The following is a 20,911-nucleotide window of genomic DNA, read 5'->3' as shown; positions in this document are numbered from 1 at the left end:
ACATCACACATCTGTTTGATCCTGAGTTTTACTGTGAGTGGGTAATGGTTTTTACTCCTCATGACACCCACATGAAATGTCGCCGCCAAAACACAGTTGTGTTTTTTACAGAAGTGGATTTCAATACTATACTACAAATCTTGTTAGCCGGGGACTACACTTAATCCATGGCTGTAAAAGTGGCTCAGAAACACGCACACACACACACACACACACACACACACACACACACACACACACACACACACACACACACACACACACACACACACACATACAAGCAAAGACTGTTATGTGTGACGCCACAGGCCTGTACCGACTGTTCACATCTGAGCCAATTACTGTACCTTGGCAAGTGGGCTAAAATGACATGACTCAGTGCTTAGTGTGTGTATGGTGTGTGTGTGTGTGTGTGTGTGTGGGGTGTGTGTGTTGTGTGTGTGTGTGTGTGTGTGTGTGTGTGTGTGTGTGTTTGAGAACTATGTGTACCTTAGAACCAAAAGTCCTTAAGAGGAAAGCAACATTAGATGGTTCTCACACACAAGATGTAAATCACCTAAAGCACTTAAGTGTGTAGGTAGGCTATGTAAGGGTGAAGAATAGAGGGTGAGGGGTGAGGATTAAGCATGGACTGTGTATGCTGTGGTGGTGTAAGTAAGTTGCTTTTGTTTATAGCATGCTGATTCTGACCAGCAGGGAGGGATATTCTTATTTGCATAGAAAGAACAAGTACACTTCAGGTAACTGCACTCATTGTACAAGTAAACAAATACCCCCGAAATAAATCCTAGAACAAACTAAGCTACAACACCTACATTGAGCTAAAGATATGTCAAGACAGAGTGAAATAAAAAGGACATTTTCTATTTTTCTTATAATCCTGTGTCCCTAATTATTCAGTTATATGAGTTATACAATTACAGCATTTTTATACATTAAGTTATCCAATAAAATGTGATTTGGGATTACCTGAAAACCCTGGCCATATTGTATAAAACAGTAGCAGACCGTTGTAGTAGCTGCCACAGAAATGTCACAGTAGGAGGAGTATGTTTGGATCCAAGATGGCAGAAACTTTTGTTTTCATTTCCAACAGTATGGTAAAATTTATGAATACCATGTAACCACATAATAACAATATGAAGGGTGAGGGAGACATGGCTGGAGGCCAACAACCCTTATATTCTGGTTAAAAGAATAAAAAAAAAAAGTATTGTCAGTACTAGAACCGTTTTGGTTATATCACATGACACATTTTCATTATTTTTCAGATTTTCTCTCTGCTCATCTTACTGGTTTGAATTGGGCGGGGCTTCAGTCGTAAAAAGATGATCTCCTGTGCTGCCGTGCACCCATCAGAATGTGATGTCAGTTGGGGAGTTGTTGGTATAAACTCTCGTTATGTAACATAAAGTCAAAACATGTTTTTGTTTTTAAATTGATTGTTGCTTATTTAGTCATTGATATTTAATGTTAGAGAAAATCTTAAGATTTGACGTTTTTAGGGGCTATAGTGCGTAGCTTATGTCTCCCCAACGAGAAATTCAAAGTAATGACAGATAACAAAACTGTCGGCGCCTCCACAATACAAGTCTTCCGTGATCGCACACCACCCCCACCCCTCTTCTATGCAGTTGCTAGTAGTGCAAGGAGGACACGGGGGATATAAAAAACACGATAGATTCTTCAGAAGAGGTCAGTATCTTCATTCGAGTTTCTGCGCAAGAAAGTCACCGGACGCCACAATCTTCTGAACATAGTCATACTGAGAAATCCAGAGAGAGTTGTGTGGATCTGAGAGTCTTAATTAGCTTTGTAGCCACTCATTTGGCAATGGCTTGAATGGCGCGCATTTTTTGCTGTGGACCTCCAGTTTTCTGTTTGTTTTTGTGCACAGCTTTAACACGTGTGCCTCGCTGCTTCTCCAGTTTCCTGAAATTTGATGTCTGGTTTTCACTCTTCCTCTAAGGAGATATCCAGCCGGCCAGTTCCCTGCCAACTTGAGACATTTATGTCAAATGAACTACCAACCTGTTCCAGTTCTCTGCTTTGGTGATATTAAACATAAATGTAACCACACAACACAAAACACTTACTAGCCAGGGTCAATTTCCCACTGTTATGTAAATGTACAAGAAAGAAAAAGTGAATTGCGTACCTGAAGTATTTAAAACACTTTCCGCGTTTAATAAAAGTTACACAATCACCTATTTCAGCCACACACTGGACGTTTTGTGGTGAGTGTCAAGCTACCTTGATGCATCTTCTAACTTAGTAGATTTTCTCAAAGGAGTAGCAGCTTGTCCCAAAACTGCTGTTGCATCAGATTTAACTAAGCCAGACAGAATGACAGACCAAGAAGAAGCATGTCAGGTATATACAAAATGTTTAATATAAAACACATGCAGGGTTTCTGCAGGTTTCACCAAGTTAAATTCAAGACTTTTTAAGACAAGTACGAATGAAATTTTAGACTTACTGTACATCATGACATCAATAAACAAAAACGTCAGATGTCAGAATCCGTAAAATAAGCCCTAAATTCCGTTTTTTTCAAGTCAAGAATCGCTAAACCTGCACCTCCCCATAGCTGAAGAATAAAATGAATTGGATGTCTGTTGTACAATACCAAAGAGACTTGCACCAATAACAGGAAAGCTGATTGGCTGCAATAAAAGTTGCATGTCGGTCTCATTGGTAGTCAATTATTAATATAGAATTATATTTGGACTAGAAAAAGAGAACTACAATACCACGGAATAGTAATAAATATATTGTAAAGTGCTGTGGGAAAATTCCATTGAGCATTAGCGGTAGCGTTGCATGGATGTAGGAAAATTAAGAGTTGTTTAAAACTATTTAAGACCTCGAATTTGAGACCTTTTAACCCTTGTGTTGTCCTTGGGTCAAATTGACCCGTTTCAATGTGTTTTATATCAGAAATATGGATTTCTTTCAACCAAATTGCCCAAAAGTAACATGGATGATTCCATACTACATTCTCCAGGTAAAATTAATAATTTCTTTCATTGAATTTTGAGGATTTTTTATTTAATCTCATAGCATTTGAATTCTCTATTTTTGAATGGTTTCAAAACAGTATCCGGACTAAACTTTGACATATACCCATCTGTGATCTACTCAATATCCTCTGCTCCTAACCGTTGTGTGGTATTCGGGTCAAATTGACCTATTTCAAAATGGTAAAAGTTACATTTTTTCTACCTGGAAATCAATGGCTTTACCTTATTTCCTGTGATAAACGTGTATTCCTGACTCAGTTCAGCAAATTATTCTGGATATGACACTTATGTTTTTTCCGTAGTAGATTTTTAACATGAATCACAACCTTATGACAAAAAACAAACCCCACTTCCATTTTTAATTGTGTGCTAGTAGAGACTTATTGCATTCCCTAAACATATATGTTATCTCAATTGTTGGAAAATGAGATAAAGACAATACTCATTAATAGATTATGAAGTAATTTTTTTTTTAATTTCAAAATTGTTTTTAAAATCCCAAATAAGTCACGGGTCATTTTGACCCGAGGGACACGAGACGGTCTCGAAAGTGAAGATAGCACAAGGGTTAAGGCCTTAAATTTTGAAATTTCAGACTATTTTAGACTCTTTAACCCTCATGCTGTCCTCGGGTCATATTGATCTGTTTTCCTATATCAATGTTATTTTTAACTACCCAATTGTAATTACCCAAAATAACATGATTGATTCCACACAACGCTGTTTGGCAAATACAAATCTCTACTTTCATTAATTTTGGGGTGTCCTATTCAATTTTGTAGCATTTGAAAAAAAAATTGAAGTGGTTTTGAAATAGTATTGAGTAAAAGTTGACATATTCCAGTCTGTGATTATCCATCAACATGCATTCCTTTAATTTTAGTCTATTTCTGCTTTTCTAACACAAATAGGTATAATTTCCTATAAATGAGGTTAATTGACCATAAATTAACTGTAAAACTAAAGGTAATAAGTGTTACGTAGTGTCGAAAACGTCAAAAAAAAGTGACAAACATTTGAAAAAAAGTGTCAAAAGTGTTGAAAAAAGGGAAAAAAGGGAAGAAAAAGTAAAAAAAACATCAATAAAATGTGTTGACTTTTAATTTTGGCGGGAAGACAACACAAGGGGTTAAATACCCTGCGAAAACCCTGACTTGGTAAACACACAATGGGCCTAAAATAGTTTAACTCTTGGTGTTTGGGTCAGAGTAGAGACGGCTGGCTCTGATTGGTCAACGGTGGAGCAGAGCCCTCCTGTTGGGTGAACGGCTATGTTTGTGTACACGCTGTGTCCATTTGCTGCTGATCTGAGCAGATGGCGGTTGAAGGGTGAACAGAGCTCTGTTCAGTGTGATCCAGGCTGCCACTTCCACCTCCCATCCACTGCTGGCTGCTGACAGACCGCTGCTTCTGCTCTGTCACTACTACTTACGGGCTGCTTCCTACTCTAGGAGCTGTCAGCGCTGAACACAGAGCAGAGCACCGTGTCAGTGTGAGGCTTCCCAACAGCATCTTCACTGTAAGATTATCTGTCTCCACTGACTTCCATTACCGCACAATTTACACTGTGGCTCAGTGGTAGAGCGGTTGCCTGCCAATCGGAAGGTTGGTAGTTCGATCCCTGGCCCTGCAGTCCCACGTCGAAGTGTCCTTGGGCAAGACACTGAACCCCGAGTTGCCCCCGGTGTGTGAATGTGTATGAGTGTATATCTGATGAGCAGGTGGCACCTTGTACGGCAGCCTCTGCTACAGTGTGTGAATGTGTGTGAATGGTGAATGGTTCCTGTAGATGTAAAAGCGCTTTGAGTAGTCGTTAAGACTAGAAAAACGCTATATAAATACAGCACATTTACTTTACAGTGCAACTCAAAACCAATCCTGTAGTCCTCCATTTGTGTCAATGGTTTCTGCTCGGATCCAGGAACATGTACATTTGACTCCAGGCCAGCAATAGACTAATATAAGCCTCATCAATCAAACGTGTGCTATGAATAGAAAGGAGATTGTATTATATTCACTTTTTATTGCTGCTTTGCATATACATAAAGGATTTTGCGTCAGGAGTTCTGTTCCCAATGTAGGTGTCTTAAGAGTTTGTTCCTTGTTCACTTTCAAAAGGGGAAGATGCAATATTTGTTTTATGATATAACTGTAAAACAGAAAAACATACAAACAGGCTTTAAGGATATTTGTATGCATGTAAATCTGTAATACTTTCATAAGTGTGTGGGGGATAGGGTGTGAAAGACTGGAACTATTGTCCAGCCACCTGACTTGTGATTTACTAAGAAGAGTGGGGGGAGCTCCTGCTGAACGCCTTGGTGGAGGTGGCTGCGTTCCAGTAAACACCCAGGGAACAAATGACGCAACCGTCTGTAGAAGAGAAGAGAAGAGAAGAAGAGACTTACTCTATAAGGTCCTCCAGGTGGTTGTAGATACCGTCATGTTCAATACTATCCTCGGATGGAAAGGGCCTTCGAAGGGAAACAGAAAGCAATCTGTGTCAATCTTAAAATGTCATCAATTAAATAGCCTGCCATAGGATACCCAGTAGATTGCGTCATGTAATACTGTATTTTGTCACACTTTATTGTATATAAGTATGGATCGTGACATTTCACTTCAACATACCTGACTCCAGTTTGCTGTGCAAACACTGTGTGGGAAAGTTTCGAGAGTGTGTCCATAACCTGCAATGGAAAAAGGGATTTGTCATTTTATCAATATTATTTACATTATAAAGCACATTATACAGTCTGGAAGGCAGGACCTGTGACTGAGGGGGGGGTTGTTGTTTGGGTCTTGGTGCTCTCGGGGTGCTGCATTTCTAAGGGGAGACACATGAGGGCAGCATTCTCAAACACTCCAACATGTATTGGCGTGCAATAAAAGGAACAGTCATGAGAGCTAAATAACTTGCACTTATATTGTGAAATAAAAGTCATTCTAGTTTCTAGCTATTTATTGGTTGCACTTTGTATTTCTTTGTTTTTTCTTTGTGTGTGTGTGTGTGTGTGTAGGGCATTAGAGTCCGTTTTAGTCTTATCATTGATTGCACTGGTTTAGATTTGTAGGGATTGGTTGTAGTTGTAATTGTGATGGTACTTGTTGCTCAGATTGTATTAGTGAATAATGATGTGTTGTTTTTTTATAGATGAGTGTATTTATTTCTATGGATTTTAATGCACTAGCACTTTATGATGGAAAAACTGACACCTTATTGATGGATTATAGGACTTTAACCGCTGTGAATGATGTGATGTATTCCATGTATCCCATGTGGTTATTGCCAGTGCTCCACTTAATGTCAATGTCTTTTTGTTGTCTTTTGTTGTGCTATGTGTCTGATTGTCTGACATGTATTCCTTGCTGCACCATAAATTGTCCCTCTGGGACAACATCAATCAAGTTGAAGAAGTAATTAATGTCCATAGTCATACAATATCCCTATGTGGAAAATGATGCGTTGACTCATTTGACACAGTAAACAGCTAGCAGTACAGTAGCAACAGAGCACAGTCACATAAACTGTTTGTATAATACTATATTATACTGTTAACTATAATGTATAGAGCTGTGAAGTTAACCGCATGCTCTCGCGGACTGACATGATTGCTATTTGTCAGGCATGTTATTTCACGCTGCTGTGCTCAGTCCTGCCAGTACCCTTCACCCCCTTTTTTTGTGTGTGTCTGCATGTGTGCCGCTGAAATCACCTGCCTAATGAACGATAGTTTCATAATCTGAGTCAACGCTCGGCAGGCAGTTCTGCTTATTCATGTTTTGCCATGTGGCAAACAGCCCACAAACCTCTTTGTGTTGAGGCATCTACCCACTGATGTAACACGCAGACGTGCCAATGACAACATGACAACACACACACACACACACACACACACACACACACACACACACACACACACACACACACCGTAGATGTAACAGTAGATATGTACATCTGGCCTGGAGCAGAAGCTCTCAGAGATCAATACTGATCACACAACTGGCCTCTCCCCTCCCCCACCAATCAATAGAATAAACAGAGGAACACAAAGGACAGACAGAGACAGAAACCTGTTTCTGATCACATCCTTTAAGCTATAAAGTGTAATATTGTGTACCACTGGAACTAATAATGTGACATGTTGTGTGTCACTGACTCAAAATGAATGTTTGTTCGATGCTGAAGCTTTATGGACTTGTAGCTGTTTTAGTGTCCGTATTCAATGTTTTTTACAGCGCTTGTGACTAGGGCTGCACAATTAATTGCAATCGTATCAAAATTGCAAATGGACTAGTGCAATATCCAAATCGCGGTCTTGTGGAGATGTCCCGGCCTACAAATCCTATCCTACAGACTACTACACTACACTATAATGATAACACTAAAATCCTTTTAATATCTTTCAATGTTGATAATTTTCAATGAAAATGAGAATACTGATACAAAAAACATCATTCTCTCGCAATATCAGTCAAAATAAACGCAATTTGATATTTTCCTCATATCGTGCAGCCCTCCTTGTGACAGAGCTCAGCAGCAGTGATTATGCCACATCATGAGAGGAGGTAGCACTAATGTTTCACACCTGCATTTAACCACATTGGTAACATCCATGTAAGGCAATCTAACAAATAGGAATTGGTTCATGTGCTTTCCATAATAATTCCCTGAGCCTACTTACATTTTTTTTAATTCTCTTGATGAACATACAGTATGTGCTCAGGAAGTACAATGAATGCCAACAAACAGATATGAATGAGTACAATGAGAATGACAGGAGTGTGTCACCTAAAACTCAAAGAGAATCTTCCTTTTATCAATCCTCACACAGTTATCAGACAGAGTCCACAGAGTTCTCCTTACAATAATAAATGAAGGGCATGACATCCGGAGGCCAGTTGGTTGGTACAACGTGTCCAAAAGCTGAAGATCCACTGAGCGAGGAACAGAGCTTTGGAGGCTTTCCAGTTTTAGCTGGCAGGCACTTTTTCAGGGGGGGGGGAGGAGGGAGTCATGTATAGTTGTGCTTTTTGGCTTTACTGAATCCATGAGTCACACACTCACTCCCATCAAAACTGACCATCTGCACACAGCCAAAAAACATATTATGCATCAGCGGTCGCACCACTGTTAATAGAAATGTCCACAAAGGAAATAAGGCAATGATTTTAGGTTAAAAAAACTTAGTCGGCATAGCAAAAACTAAATGAATGGATGGTCACTACTATTCTTAGAGCTGCATCATGTCAGACTTAAAAATATACATCATGATTCAGCTGTCACAAGGACTCCAATGCTAAACTGGCACAGTATCTGCTCTTTAAAGCTGCACTGAGCAACTGTGTCGTCAGCCAAAATCACTAAGTGGGGCTGAGATAGCAAAAAAAAGATGCTCCATCTCGGAAAACATTATCCAAGACTTCGTAATTAAAAGGTCAAAGGTCATGCATTAGCTGGGGTGTCCAATGTGTGGCAGGGGTGGGGGGGTTTATAGAGGCTAATAAAGGTGCTCTGTCTGACCACGGCTGCACCGCTGGATCCAACGATTCACACTGAAGCAATTAAGGCAGGATGAGAGATGTGTCTGCCTAGACCACCGGGACACAAGTACACTGTGTGTGTGTGTGTGTGTGTTGTGTGTGTGTGTGTGTGTGTGTGTGTGTGTGTGTGTGTGTGTGTGTGTGGTGGGGAGGGGAAAGTACATTAAAAATGGACATCATGTTCAGTGTTTTCACAAATCATATTTGCTATTGGCACGCAAACCCGCTCATTACCTCCTCTAAAATGTGGAGTGATGTATTTTAGACGTGTGACATGCCAACAGTTTTACTGGTTTCACACATAACCCAGCAAGCCGTCCCAGTTTTTTGCACTCCGCTTTTATTCTTCCATTCTGTGGCTTTGCCTTCCAAACCAAGAAATAGGCGCACTTAATCCTGCTCAGAGATTGTAATTGGGGTCACATCCACACTTCAGAGATCAGTCCTGAGACTGGTGGTTACCGGCAGCATTGCACAGGAAAACCAACTCAACTGCAGTGTCAGAACAAAGCTTATGACTTAGCTTAATTCCTTATTGCTGTCATTTTAAGAATCCAAAATAAAAAATAAAAATTGTTATTTATAACCGCAATCTTGATTAATTTGCCAATAAAAACCAATCTGCAGCCATTAGTCACTCTGTGTCCAATACCTGTGTCCCTGTGCCATTTAACACATAATGCATGAGCATTATTATTTTTATTAACCAAGTCAGCCCCAAACTATCTGATCACTGCGTACCATTTAAAAAACACTTCAGTGTTTCACATGAAAGCCGCCTACGACTATCTAACTGACCAGGGATCAGCTGTTTGCTTTAGGGTTTTCTCACCCCCACATACAGTATGAGAGAAACCAGGAGAGAAACCCTCGGGGAGGGGGTGGTGTCGGTTGATCAGACCACACCAAAGCAGGTGTGAGATATTCAGATAGTGTTAGCATCATCTGCGGCCCTCGCTGACTTTTATTTCAGGGGACTCTACCACCTGATGATTTAGAGCAGGGGTCTTCAGCATTTTTTAAGCCAAGGACGGAGGAAGAGCGACGGAGCAGGGACCCCCTACTAACATATATTGTAAAAAGTGAGTTGCATATAAAACTGGGCCTACAATAACATGTAGGGTGGTTAAAAGCCTTTATACATACATGTTTTTGCATGGAATACTAAGCTATTAAAATAGCTTAATTGTTGGCATTATTTTATAAATCATATTTTAATGTTATTACAGTGAGTCCTTAGGATGAACTGGATCTGTGGATGACTACCTTAGTGACTGCCTGACCTATAGGCCAGTAAGCCTATCATCAGTAGGGATTTATATTTGCTAATATGTTGGATTCATGTTTAAGGGTAACTATCGTTTTCTTTTCAACCTGGACCCTATTGTCCTACGTTTTTGTGTCTAAGTGACTGATGGGAACAACACTCTTTGAAATTGGTCTAGTATTAAACAAGATTGCTGCCGTCTGCAGCAACAAAACAAGCTACAATGGAAGGTAATAGGGCAATTGTCCAGCTTTTGCCGCTGCCAACATAAAGTGTGTGACAACATTATGGAAAGGATCCCTTCAGAGATAGACCTTTAAAACCTCTTTGAGACCTTTCTGTTCAACCAGAAACAGCTCAGAAGTCGCTAGCGCTAAAACCCACCAGACTCCATTTAAAAAAGCAATACTTTTAGCGTGTATAGAACCAACATATTTTCACATGTAAATCGGTAAAATGTGTTTATTTCAACCCGAACTAGAGTTGTGATGGTTGGAAAAGTGAAAAGATGACCCAAAACGGCTATTCGTAGTTTTATTTTGTTTCTGTCGATTTTGAATGAAGGATATTTTACGACGCTAAAATGAATGTTCATTTACATGGAGACTGGTGGCATTAACGGACGCAATTTTGCAGATATTTGTTTAAAAAAAGGATCTTACTCTTAAACAGAAAGGTCGACCTCCTGAGAAATCCTTTCCATAATGTTGACAGACACTTAGAATATTAATCTGAGCCAGTCAGTGGCGAAACAAGCACTTTTAAGAACAAAAATACAAGCTGCACGATTGCCCATCTAACTTCCATTGTAGCTTGTTTCGCCGCTGCCGATGACAGCCATCTTGTTTAATACTGGTACAACGATTGTTATACCAGTATTTTTGTTGTTTTGTTGATTGTTGTTGCCATCAGTCACTTAGACACAAAAAACATAAGAAAATAGGGTCCAGATTGAAAAAAAAAAAACGGTAGTTACCCTTTAAGACTTTTATATTTTCTAAAAATTTAAGATTAATTTGGAGGCGCCCCCGCATTCACTCTGAGGACCCCATAGGGGTTCCGGACCCCCATGTTGAAGATTGCTGATTTAGAGTATGTATTTCAAAGATTGCAACACTTCCTAAGCCCACCAGAACAGTTTATTTAAAGTCTAGAGAGTTTACTGGTTTAGTTTTCTGCACAGAAGACTCAAAAACTAAAAGAGGATGAGTGCCGAGGGCGTCTAATTGAAGGGTGCTCCAAGCTGTTTAACCTGAAAGAAGAGAAGGAACTGAATGCTCCAAAGGACTTTGCTAATATACTGCAGTTCTCTTGAAGTTTGAAAACACCTTCATACAAAAAATGTGTTGGCGTTGAAAATATTATCTGTAAACTGTAAGTGTACATCAAAAAACAATTTCTCTACATGTTCACTAACCTCTGAATGCCACCGTAAGTCATTTCGGCGTGCCACCCTTGATAAAACATGTATGAAAAGCGGGAAGGGAAGTCAAATCATAAGGCTTTTCAAATCAAACATTTTGATTTTGATTTGGAACCAGGACATACTTCAACAGCCTCCACTTTTTCTCTTTTATTGTGCCCTGGGGCAAACGATGTATGTTACATTCACATAAAAAAACAAACATTTACATAATAGGAGAGAGTAAATACAATGTGTGTTGGTATAAAAATGTGTGTGGGTGTGTAATAATTGACTTCAGCTTGTTTCCTGTGGGTGTGTGTGTTGTTGCATGCAAGATTAATTATTGTTATTTGTGCATAGATGCATACATGAATGTGTGCGTATGTGTTTGACAGATGCAGCCGGTGTATTAAACCCAATCCACAAAGAGAGGAGGCAATAAAAGCCTGATTGGCTCAGAAAGAGAGACTAGCTAATGTTTGGCAATCAGTGCCACGGCTCATTAACGCCCATGATACATAATTAGCGTGTTTGGATATACAGACCTGTAGCTGATTGGAATGTGACACACGTCTGCATTTTTCTCATCAGCCTTCATCGCCTCCATCACTTCCTCCACTGCTCTCCTCATCAAACAACGCTTTACTTGCATTAACTCTACAGTCGTGCGTGTGATATCGACAGCAGAGCTTTCTAGAAAACACACCGTGTCCACAGATGTCTTTTTTTTTCAAAGACAAAGACAGCTTTTACGAAAATGCACCCCAAGATTAAATAAATCCCTAAATGAGAAAAAAAACTGGACTTTTGGAAAATGATGACACAAGCTCGCTCACGTGCAATCAGAGGCTGAACGGCAGTAAAGATCAGAAGCCGATCACTTTAGGAACAATTCATGTCACCATTTGGTTTTGTGATGTTTCCTGAAATGCCAATAAAATGTGTGTTTATGAAGAAAAAAAAAGTGCCGCAGATGTGTTAACTGGAGAATAAGTAAAGAGTTTTTCTACGCTTAGTGGTCCAACAGCTGACCATGAGGCAGCTGAAAGCACAACATTTGGAACAGAATCTGTCCCAATAGAAGACACTCCCAGTCCTCTAACTGTGTCACACTCTTACTTCATCTCTTGGACTTGATTTCAGTTCAGTTATGTGCTCCGCTGGAAGGAAAGTTTCCAAGAGTGAATGCTTTGATTCTGAGTATAATCCTTTATCTCTTTCCCTTCAAATAAAAAACATTTCAACAGCGTCAGGTCAAAATCAAGGGCATCATTGCTGTCCAGGTAAATCACATCAACCTCCGCCGACTATAGTCCCTCAGGACACACACACACACACACACACACACACACACACACACACTGAATGTTTTATGTTCACATTAATAGGGCAGAGTGATCCAAGTGATCACACGTTTGCATGGTTTTCACACACACAAACACTCCACGAGCATACTGATGTTCCCACGCAGCTTGAGGTGCGATGCCCAAACATATCTCATCTGAAAGAATCTCACTTTGCTGACAGGTGAGGTAACGCCAGCTGAATTTCACACTGTCTGAATCAGCAGGCTGCTCACAACTGACCAGCAGTATACCACCAGTTATATTGAACCAACACACACCACACACACACACACACACACACCACACACACACACACACACACACACACACACACATACACACACACACACACACACACACGCACACACGCACACACACACACGCACACTCTGTTGTATGGACAAGATAAAAACATGTATATGGGACATATATAGAGCAAAAACGTAATATACTACTGTGGCTATCAGTACTTATGAGCAAAACCAATGCAACACCAAAGAGTAACAATAACGCAATCAACCCAAAACTAAGGTGCCACTCTATGCATGTTTCTGTTTGTGCATGAATACAGGTTACAAATGCAAAATTAAAACATGCCGGCTTTTGAGGTATTCTAATATAGGTATGTAATAATTCAGCATAGCACTGGCCTTAGTTCTTGTTGGGGGAAACACAATAGGCAGATATTTTCAATTAGACTTTCAAGCAAAAAATTCTAAACCTTTCTAAGTCTTTTCTTTGTCTATATATCAGGTTTTGGAGTGTTAGTCGTTCAAAGCAAGCCATTTGATGACATCACCTTGGCCTTTAGGGAGTTGTGTGGATTTTTCCTAGGGCTGTCCTTAACTAAAGACATTCTTAGTTGACTAACACTTACATGATTTCGTCGATTAATCGATTAGTTGATTTAATCAACAGAGCTGTGCGCTTTGAGAGGTGGTTAAGACTAGAAAAGCACAATATAAATGTAGTTAATTAACCATCTGTAAAACTGAGTTTCTACACAGCTAGTCCTGCAAAAGCACCCCTTTAAATCTTGTGTTCACCAGAAATGTGCTCATACCTTTCTTGGAAATTAGTAATTAAGCATGAATCAGAGTAAAAAATAACTTATCAACTAAAGAAATCTTAGTCCACTAAGACCAAAACCACAGATTAGTCGACTAATCGGCTAAGAGGGGACAGCCCTAATTTTTCCAGTGTACGTTTCAGACCAAATCAAAGCAACAGAGGCAGAGATATCCTCACTTTTAGTTCTTGGCATGGTTCCAGCTAAAAAAAACACTGGATGCAACTTAAATAGCTTTTCGTTCAAACCTCCCAGCTTGGTAAATGCCAACATGTTTCCAAATCCACATCTGGACTTCGTAACACAGGCTTTCTGTCAAAGAAATTGAAATCTCCAGCTCATGGTAACCCTGATGACATCACTAGGATATCATCAGGGTTTCTTTCTCAGACTTGAGAAAAATAACTTTAGAACCACACAGTACATTGAACAGTACTACTTGGGTCAATGAAAGTGATCTAAATGTTGGACACATCAGACTCCTCCACTCAGAGATAGCACGAGCCCTCCCACAGCATCTTTCTATTGTGTTCACTGCTGGTATTCTCATTGAATCCATGTTAAAGACATAACCTCATCCCTCCACCCACTCCCAACCTAATCGACAATACAATCTCCATTGTTTCATCCCGTTGACATGACGATCTCATTCCCTCGCCGCTGAAACACTATCCTGCAGTCAACTGAGGATGAAATGAAGCAAATGGGGGAAAATAAGTCTCCCAGAGGGGTGTTTTAGCTCAAAAATATAAACTCTGTTTTTAACGAGTTTTTTCAAACAACCGCTGTAGTGAAGTTATCAGAATGCTGTTTAAAAGCTGCAGATTGTAGACTCATTTTGGGAGCCAAGATTTGAAAGACTCGTCCAAAACCGTAACAAAGTGTAAGAGCAAGTTTGAGTGGGTTGTTAAACGATGTCCTTAGGCGGTCAGTGAAAACCCATATGGACATTTCTCAGGATATGGTCTTTTTTTTCTCTCTTTCTTCCTGGAGACTTTGATCCTGCTGCGCCATCTGTCCTGGAGCCCTACGCTTGAGTTTTATCGGGCCGGTCTCACCCTGTGGGACCTTAGGATTCACAAGTGGCGACAACCAAATGCTGAAATCAGTTGTGGGGATTTACTACTCTTCAGCATGGCATCAGTGAACCTATGGCCACATTTCTAGACTTTGGGTACGTTGTGTGTTGAACTTAAGTATAGGCAAAGGAGTCAATATGTGTAAAAAAATAAATAATAATAATTGCTTGATCTTTGAGTGTGTTGTTATGGATATTATTGTCCCACAATGCAATGTACAAAGACAATACACCTTTTTCACTTGTCAATATGTCTGGAATGCAGCCATCATTAAGGTGTATTCAAAACCCTTAATGATGGCTGTATTCCACTTAGGAGAGGCCCTGGTATTGTGCATGCAGACTAGAGGATGGATACCAGACCCGAGCCCGACGGTACCCGACGGGCCGGGCCGGGTTGGAACAGATTTTTAGAAAGGATGCTCGGGTTCGGGTCGGGCTCGGTCACATCAGCGCGATAAGGCATTGAACATTTTGAATTTAAAACAGCTTATTATGTAGGTAATGGCGCTTGTTGCCCCGTGTGCATTGATGCGCTCATCTGTTGACATTTCCGAATGCCTTCCTACAATTGCTTAATAAAAGCGGGCTTTCCACACAAACAAACGTACATGTGTCAGAAGTATGAGAAACAAATGCGATTTTAACTGTGTCGGGCTCGGGTCGGGCTCGGACATAAATATCTTAATGCCTGTCGGGCTCGGGTCGGGTTCGGTTACTGCTCTGTCGGACGCGGGCCGAAATATCGCACTGGGACACTTGATAGAATTGAGCCATCGTTAAAGTTATCAAGTGTGGTGGTAAGAGCTGAAGAAATGCAATTCTTTTTGTGAAGTTTAATTGGTATTCCAAAGTCACACACTGCCAGCACATGTATTGCATCATTTAGTAGTATGTTGTGTTTAATAATTCAGATAATGGTGCTCTTGAGTATCTAATTTCATTATTCTGTACGCCAAATTTTATATTCACAAGGCAAGGCAAGGCAAGGCAGCTTTATCTGTAGAGCACATTTCAGCAACAGGGCAATTCAAAGGGCTTTACATCAAATCAGTTAAACAGATAAAACACAAGTACAAACAGTTAAAAGTAAAACCATTAAGACAGATAAAACCCTAACCCTAACCCACTTGAGACTACCTTCAGACTAATTAGTCAATGTTAGTGCTGCCTTTCGTGATCACCCTCAGTGTCACTACCCTTCCCGACTCTATTTTTAGAGACGTTACCTTTCGTCTCCTTGGACTCTTCTTCACACTAATTAAGCCGATCTAGTGCTGCCTTTCGTGTCTATTTTCGACACCACACATTCACAAAAGCAAAAATTTTCGAACTCATACCGTACCTCGTACCTTTTCTCATAGAACTGAAATCTGTACCTTTTTTTAGTTTGTTGTGTTTTTTTGTCTATGTAATGGTTCCGTTATTTTATTTTTTATTTTTTAGTTTGTACAATTGATGTTCATGTGCTATTATTGTATACCTGATTCTAGTACACTTCATTTTGTCAATAAAAAAAAATCAATAAAAAACAGTATGTTGGATTTATAATTACTTATGATAATTCCAAATCGTCTTGAGATCAGCTACATGACAATGACGCTATTTAAATTAGTCCTACTTAAAACGGGAATAATCCACCACAGCCTTAACATACATTTTGGACGCAAAATAATGTAAAATTTAGTGAATACACCTTGAATTTTAAACCCTTTGTATGAAGTTGTATTCTAATATTTAAAAAGATAAATGATTTAAAGTGTTTCTTCTTTCCAACAGTGGAAAACTTTACATTCACTTTGAAGAAACTCTGCAGGTTTTTTTTTTTTTACTGCAGCCATCCAATCAGGAAAGGATTTACACCTGGGACACCAGGTGAATGTAATTAACTCGTTAGAAGGATAGAAAAGCCAGGAGGTCAGCAGTGCTCTCGAGAGCGCAGACTGAGGAGCACTCTGTAGGGAAAGTGCACCCAGCTGAGGGAAGAAGACACAACTCCATCAGTGGGACTTGTTGCTTAAATTAGGGAGAAACAACCCCAGCTAATATATATTTAGATAAAACCTTCACAAATAGCAAATGACCTCACCTTATGTGAGCCCCAGCATCTCAAACAGTTATTATAACAGTAGTTTTCTGGCCAACAGGCAACGCATACAGCATCTTTGGCTCTACTTCCAATATGATTTATAACCATGCTGGCTGTAGGTAAACAAAGGCTGAAGCAGGGTCGTCCATCTTGTTGCACCTCACCCCGCTATTCATCATGGTAGTTTACATGTCAGCCATTTTATTGCTTTCTTTTATCCTTGCTGGATTGTACATCAATGCTGGATTATAGTGTTGACCGGAGCCATAACAGGCAAATGCTCTAAAAGATGGTGTCATAAATCCAAATCTCCAAAAAGTAAACATCTGTATTATTGGCCCAAAGACATTAAAAGACTGGAAAGTAAATAAGGTCCAAGGTCTTGTATGCTCTTTTCAAATTTAACTTTCATATGTATTGGCTTGTATTGGTCAATGTTTTTATTATCTGGTTTAGTGTATTAAAGATGCAATTGGCAGGATAAATATGTAAAATGTTACTCCTCTGATCACAAAGCAGGGCTGCAACAGTTGATGTTCATCCTGCTTGTTAAAATTCTGATGTAAGTTCTAGTAAGTGAGGGAAATCCTTTTGAGGGACGTGACACATCAAAAACCAAGGGATGAAATCCCAAAGTAAAATGGCAGCACACAAGCAGAGAGAAGGCCGGACTAACTAAATACAACCCACTCCCTCTCTTTATTACAACACCCACTCATGTGCTGCTAAAGCTCTGGCCACAAATAGCGAGGTTGTCATATCTATATGGCGTAAGTGGGTTAGCATCACTTAGCATATCCCCCGGGGTGTTCCCATAAAAATCATGAACAATCAAATACGCACTGTTTGGGTGCCCAGATAGCTCAGTTGGTAGAGCGGGCGCCGAGCGGCGCTCCCAGGCTCAACTCTGACCTGTGGCCCTTTGCTGCATGTCATTCCCCCTTTCTTTTCCCTTTCATGTCTTCATCTGTCCTGTCAAAAATAAAGGCCAAAAATGTGCAAAAAAAACAATCTTGAAAAAAATAAATAAATACACACTGTTTCAATCTCAGTTCAAATTCTGCACATTAGTCATGCAGTCATGCAGAGTGCAGTCTCAATGTGGTGTTTCTCAGTGACTTTTCGCTTCATTAAATTAATATCACAGAAATCAATGTGGCACTTTGGAAGCCTTTTGTATCTATTAAAAAAGCTCAGAGTAACATGAGACAAAAGCATGTAAAGTGTGTTGATTGTGTTTCACCAACTGGGGAAAAATGTTTAACTTTAGGGTGGATTTTTTTTGGTCGCCCTAATCATAGTCCACATTTAAAATATATGGATATAAGGAAGAATTGATCTCAATGTTTCATGCCAAAACCATAATCTTCTTTGGGCCTCATGTCCATGCATTCCTTGACCTAACTAATCATGCAGTTTGGTATCTCTTGTATTTACGTACCTCACAATTTACATCCAGTGTCAATGCTGGAGCCAGTGTAGATATTTCTTACTACATTTTAGAGGTAGTGTCTATTCTGATATATATATTTCCTACCTGACAGAATTAATTTCAACTACATTTATAGAGATAGTAGTCCATTCTGATAAAGATTGGCTTACCTGACAGAATGACCTACCCTACTTTGAACTACATTTATAGAGGAAATAGTCCATTCTGATAGATATTTCCTACCTGACAGAATGACCTACCCTACTTTGAACTACATTTATAGATGAAATAGTCCATTCTGATAGATATTTCCTACCTGACAGAATGACCTACCCTACTTTTAAACCAATCACAACCGTTCGGGGGGGGGGCGCTAAGCCCCGTATACGACGACTGTGGCCTTGCAAAATAGAGAGCGCCTGATGTCAGGCTTTATTCCAGCACTGTACATCTGGTGAGCCAGAGTAGCAGGAATGTCACATGAACATACCTGCACAACAAAACGGAACGATACTGCTAGATAAATGGAGAGAGAAGTATTGATTAACATTTCCCTCGAGACATGAGCTGTAATGGATAACACACGTTATCTGCCAGTAAAGATTGCATCTTAAGAGGAACATTTGAAGTCATTTCATGAGGCTCATGACAACCTGCTTCTGTCCCTGAAACTAATTACAAACTGGTCTGTTATCAGTGTTTTACTATTAAAGCCACTGTGTCCACTTATTAAGTACACTTTCACTTTGTGTCAACACTGGAGTAACAAGCAGACTGATCTCATGTCAGCCTTTTCTTTTGTTGAAATATACAGTTACCATGCGTGGATTATTTCTTATTACCTCAACTAGACAACGATAAATGCTGCAGTGCTGTAATCCTCGTCAGTAAGTTTTCATCCAGAGAGCTAGAAAACATAGCTCTTGATGTATGATAATCACAAGCATTCCTTCATCTACTGATTGAATCTTTGAAGTTTTTTCTCCCATTAGCCCATGTGCTATCAGCAATCTGATAGCACATGTGCTATCTTCTTTTTTGGATATTTTATAACACATAACAGTTGGTATATTGTGAGGTGGGATCCGATTTTCTGAGCAGAGTGTGGAGGATGGAGATTAGCTTTTAAGAATGCCCCCACTTTGAATGACAGCGCATCCACCCACTCCACCTCCACCTCTGGGAAGCAATACAGAGAAGAAGAAACCCCCAACCCCCCCCTCATAGTTGAAGCCTTAAGCATCTGGAGAAAGCATCAACGGCATACATGCAGTCCTCTGTATGGCTTCCGCAGTATCTTTCTATTACAGAATAACATCTGAGCAAGATCAGGAGAACATAAAGATCCCTCTGAAATCCCATTTGTTGCTGTTAGCTCAGATGACAGATGCTGCCTACAGCACCTCTTGAAAGATTTAGAAGAAAGTTTTTAAAGATGTGTCAGGGAAAACAAATCTCCCTCATTCATCTTCTTTCAGATGACGTTGGCAGGTGCCCAAGGGAAACTTGCTTCACTGCGGGGGGAAAAAAGTGGACTGAAGAGAAGGAGATAAACATGCAGAATCTAAATATTACTTCTCAGCGCATGGTTGCCCATCTGGAAGACACCACTGACCGTGGGCAATTAATGTTCTGAATCTTAATGCCCTTCATGCAGTCATTTGTTAGCTGGATCAAAGAATGCTTTTGCAACTGAACTTGCGTTAAATAGCAGGCCACATCTATGTTTTGGAACAGTTTTTTTTTTTTTTTACACCTGATGCAAATCAAATAAACTGGACGTTGGGGTCAAGTGTGCTCTGATTTGGGCCCAGGTTCCTGATGTGAAAGCCAAAAATAACAAAATAACATTTAGGCCATAAAGCTATGAACTTAAATTCACTGCAACATGCTACTAGGAATAACAGTGACAATAAACCTAAATCTATATTGATACATATTTCAGTCCAATCCAATTGGTGGTTACATTTGACAGAGTTCAGTTATACTGTAGGTCATCCCTACAAATTGTAGAAGTAATAAATGATATATACATAAATCAAACCGCATCGGTCGAAATGGGTCAACAACACTGACACATCATCTTTAGCAAAAGGCAAGTGTCAGTTTTGCAAGACAATGCATCAGTCTAACCCTAACCCTGTTTAGTCACAGCGACATGTAGGTAGTGGTTGAGGTAGCTCAGTATTGAAGCGGGGGGGGGGGGAACTGTGAGAAAGTAGGGCAGCGAGGGGAGGAGGGCTGGTTCGTAGACCTGCACTTCAGTCTTTGTAGGCTTTGATCCTGACCACGGTGGCTTAGCTTCACATGCACCCTGGCTGGCCCGGACTCAGCAGTGGCCTATAAATACCTGGCATATCTGCACAGCCAGGTTAACTCAAATACCCAGAAACACCCTGAGACGCTAAGCGTTTGCACCAAGGTCCGTGGCAAGCAGAATTACCGTCAACCTTTTTTACTATTTGCTACTACAGTAGTGCTGTCAATCAATGACAAAGGACAACAGGGTTTGCATTGCATCTCAAATGAGTTAAAAACAACACAAACCATTATATTATAAAACAAAAGATGAAGAACCATGAATAATTACAAATGAAAAAAATGTTTTTGCTGTATTCTTGTTTATTCTTCTCTTTTATTTGCAGTTAAAAAGACTCA

General features: G+C 39.9%; 1 protein-coding gene and 1 long non-coding RNA gene across 3 annotated transcripts in view; both read right to left on the bottom strand.

The window, feature by feature from the left end:
- The window catches only part of LOC116672078 (guanine nucleotide exchange factor VAV3), a 109,719-nt gene that overhangs the window by 56,106 nt on the left and 32,702 nt on the right, over nt 1-20,911 (bottom strand). For both annotated transcript variants that reach the window (XM_032503669.1, XM_032503670.1), the window contains exons 3-4: nt 5,655-5,713; nt 5,432-5,497 (exon numbers count right to left, since the gene is read on the bottom strand). In XM_032503669.1, the coding sequence (XP_032359560.1) occupies nt 5,432-5,497; nt 5,655-5,713 (125 nt within the window). The remainder of the gene's footprint in view (nt 1-5,431; nt 5,498-5,654; nt 5,714-20,911) is intronic.
- The window catches only part of LOC116672095 (uncharacterized), an 8,225-nt gene continuing 3,230 nt past the window's right edge, over nt 15,917-20,911 (bottom strand). The window contains exons 2-3 of the long non-coding RNA XR_004327465.1: nt 16,073-16,077; nt 15,917-15,927 (exon numbers count right to left, since the gene is read on the bottom strand). This is a non-coding gene — a long non-coding RNA (uncharacterized LOC116672095). The remainder of the gene's footprint in view (nt 15,928-16,072; nt 16,078-20,911) is intronic.

This window comes from Etheostoma spectabile, chromosome 22, assembly GCF_008692095.1.
Source record: "Etheostoma spectabile isolate EspeVRDwgs_2016 chromosome 22, UIUC_Espe_1.0, whole genome shotgun sequence".
In the NCBI taxonomy this organism is placed as follows: Eukaryota; Metazoa; Chordata; class Actinopteri; order Perciformes; family Percidae; genus Etheostoma; species Etheostoma spectabile.
Note: the sequence above shows the minus strand (reverse complement) of the source record. Positions and strands in the feature narration are given on the sequence as shown.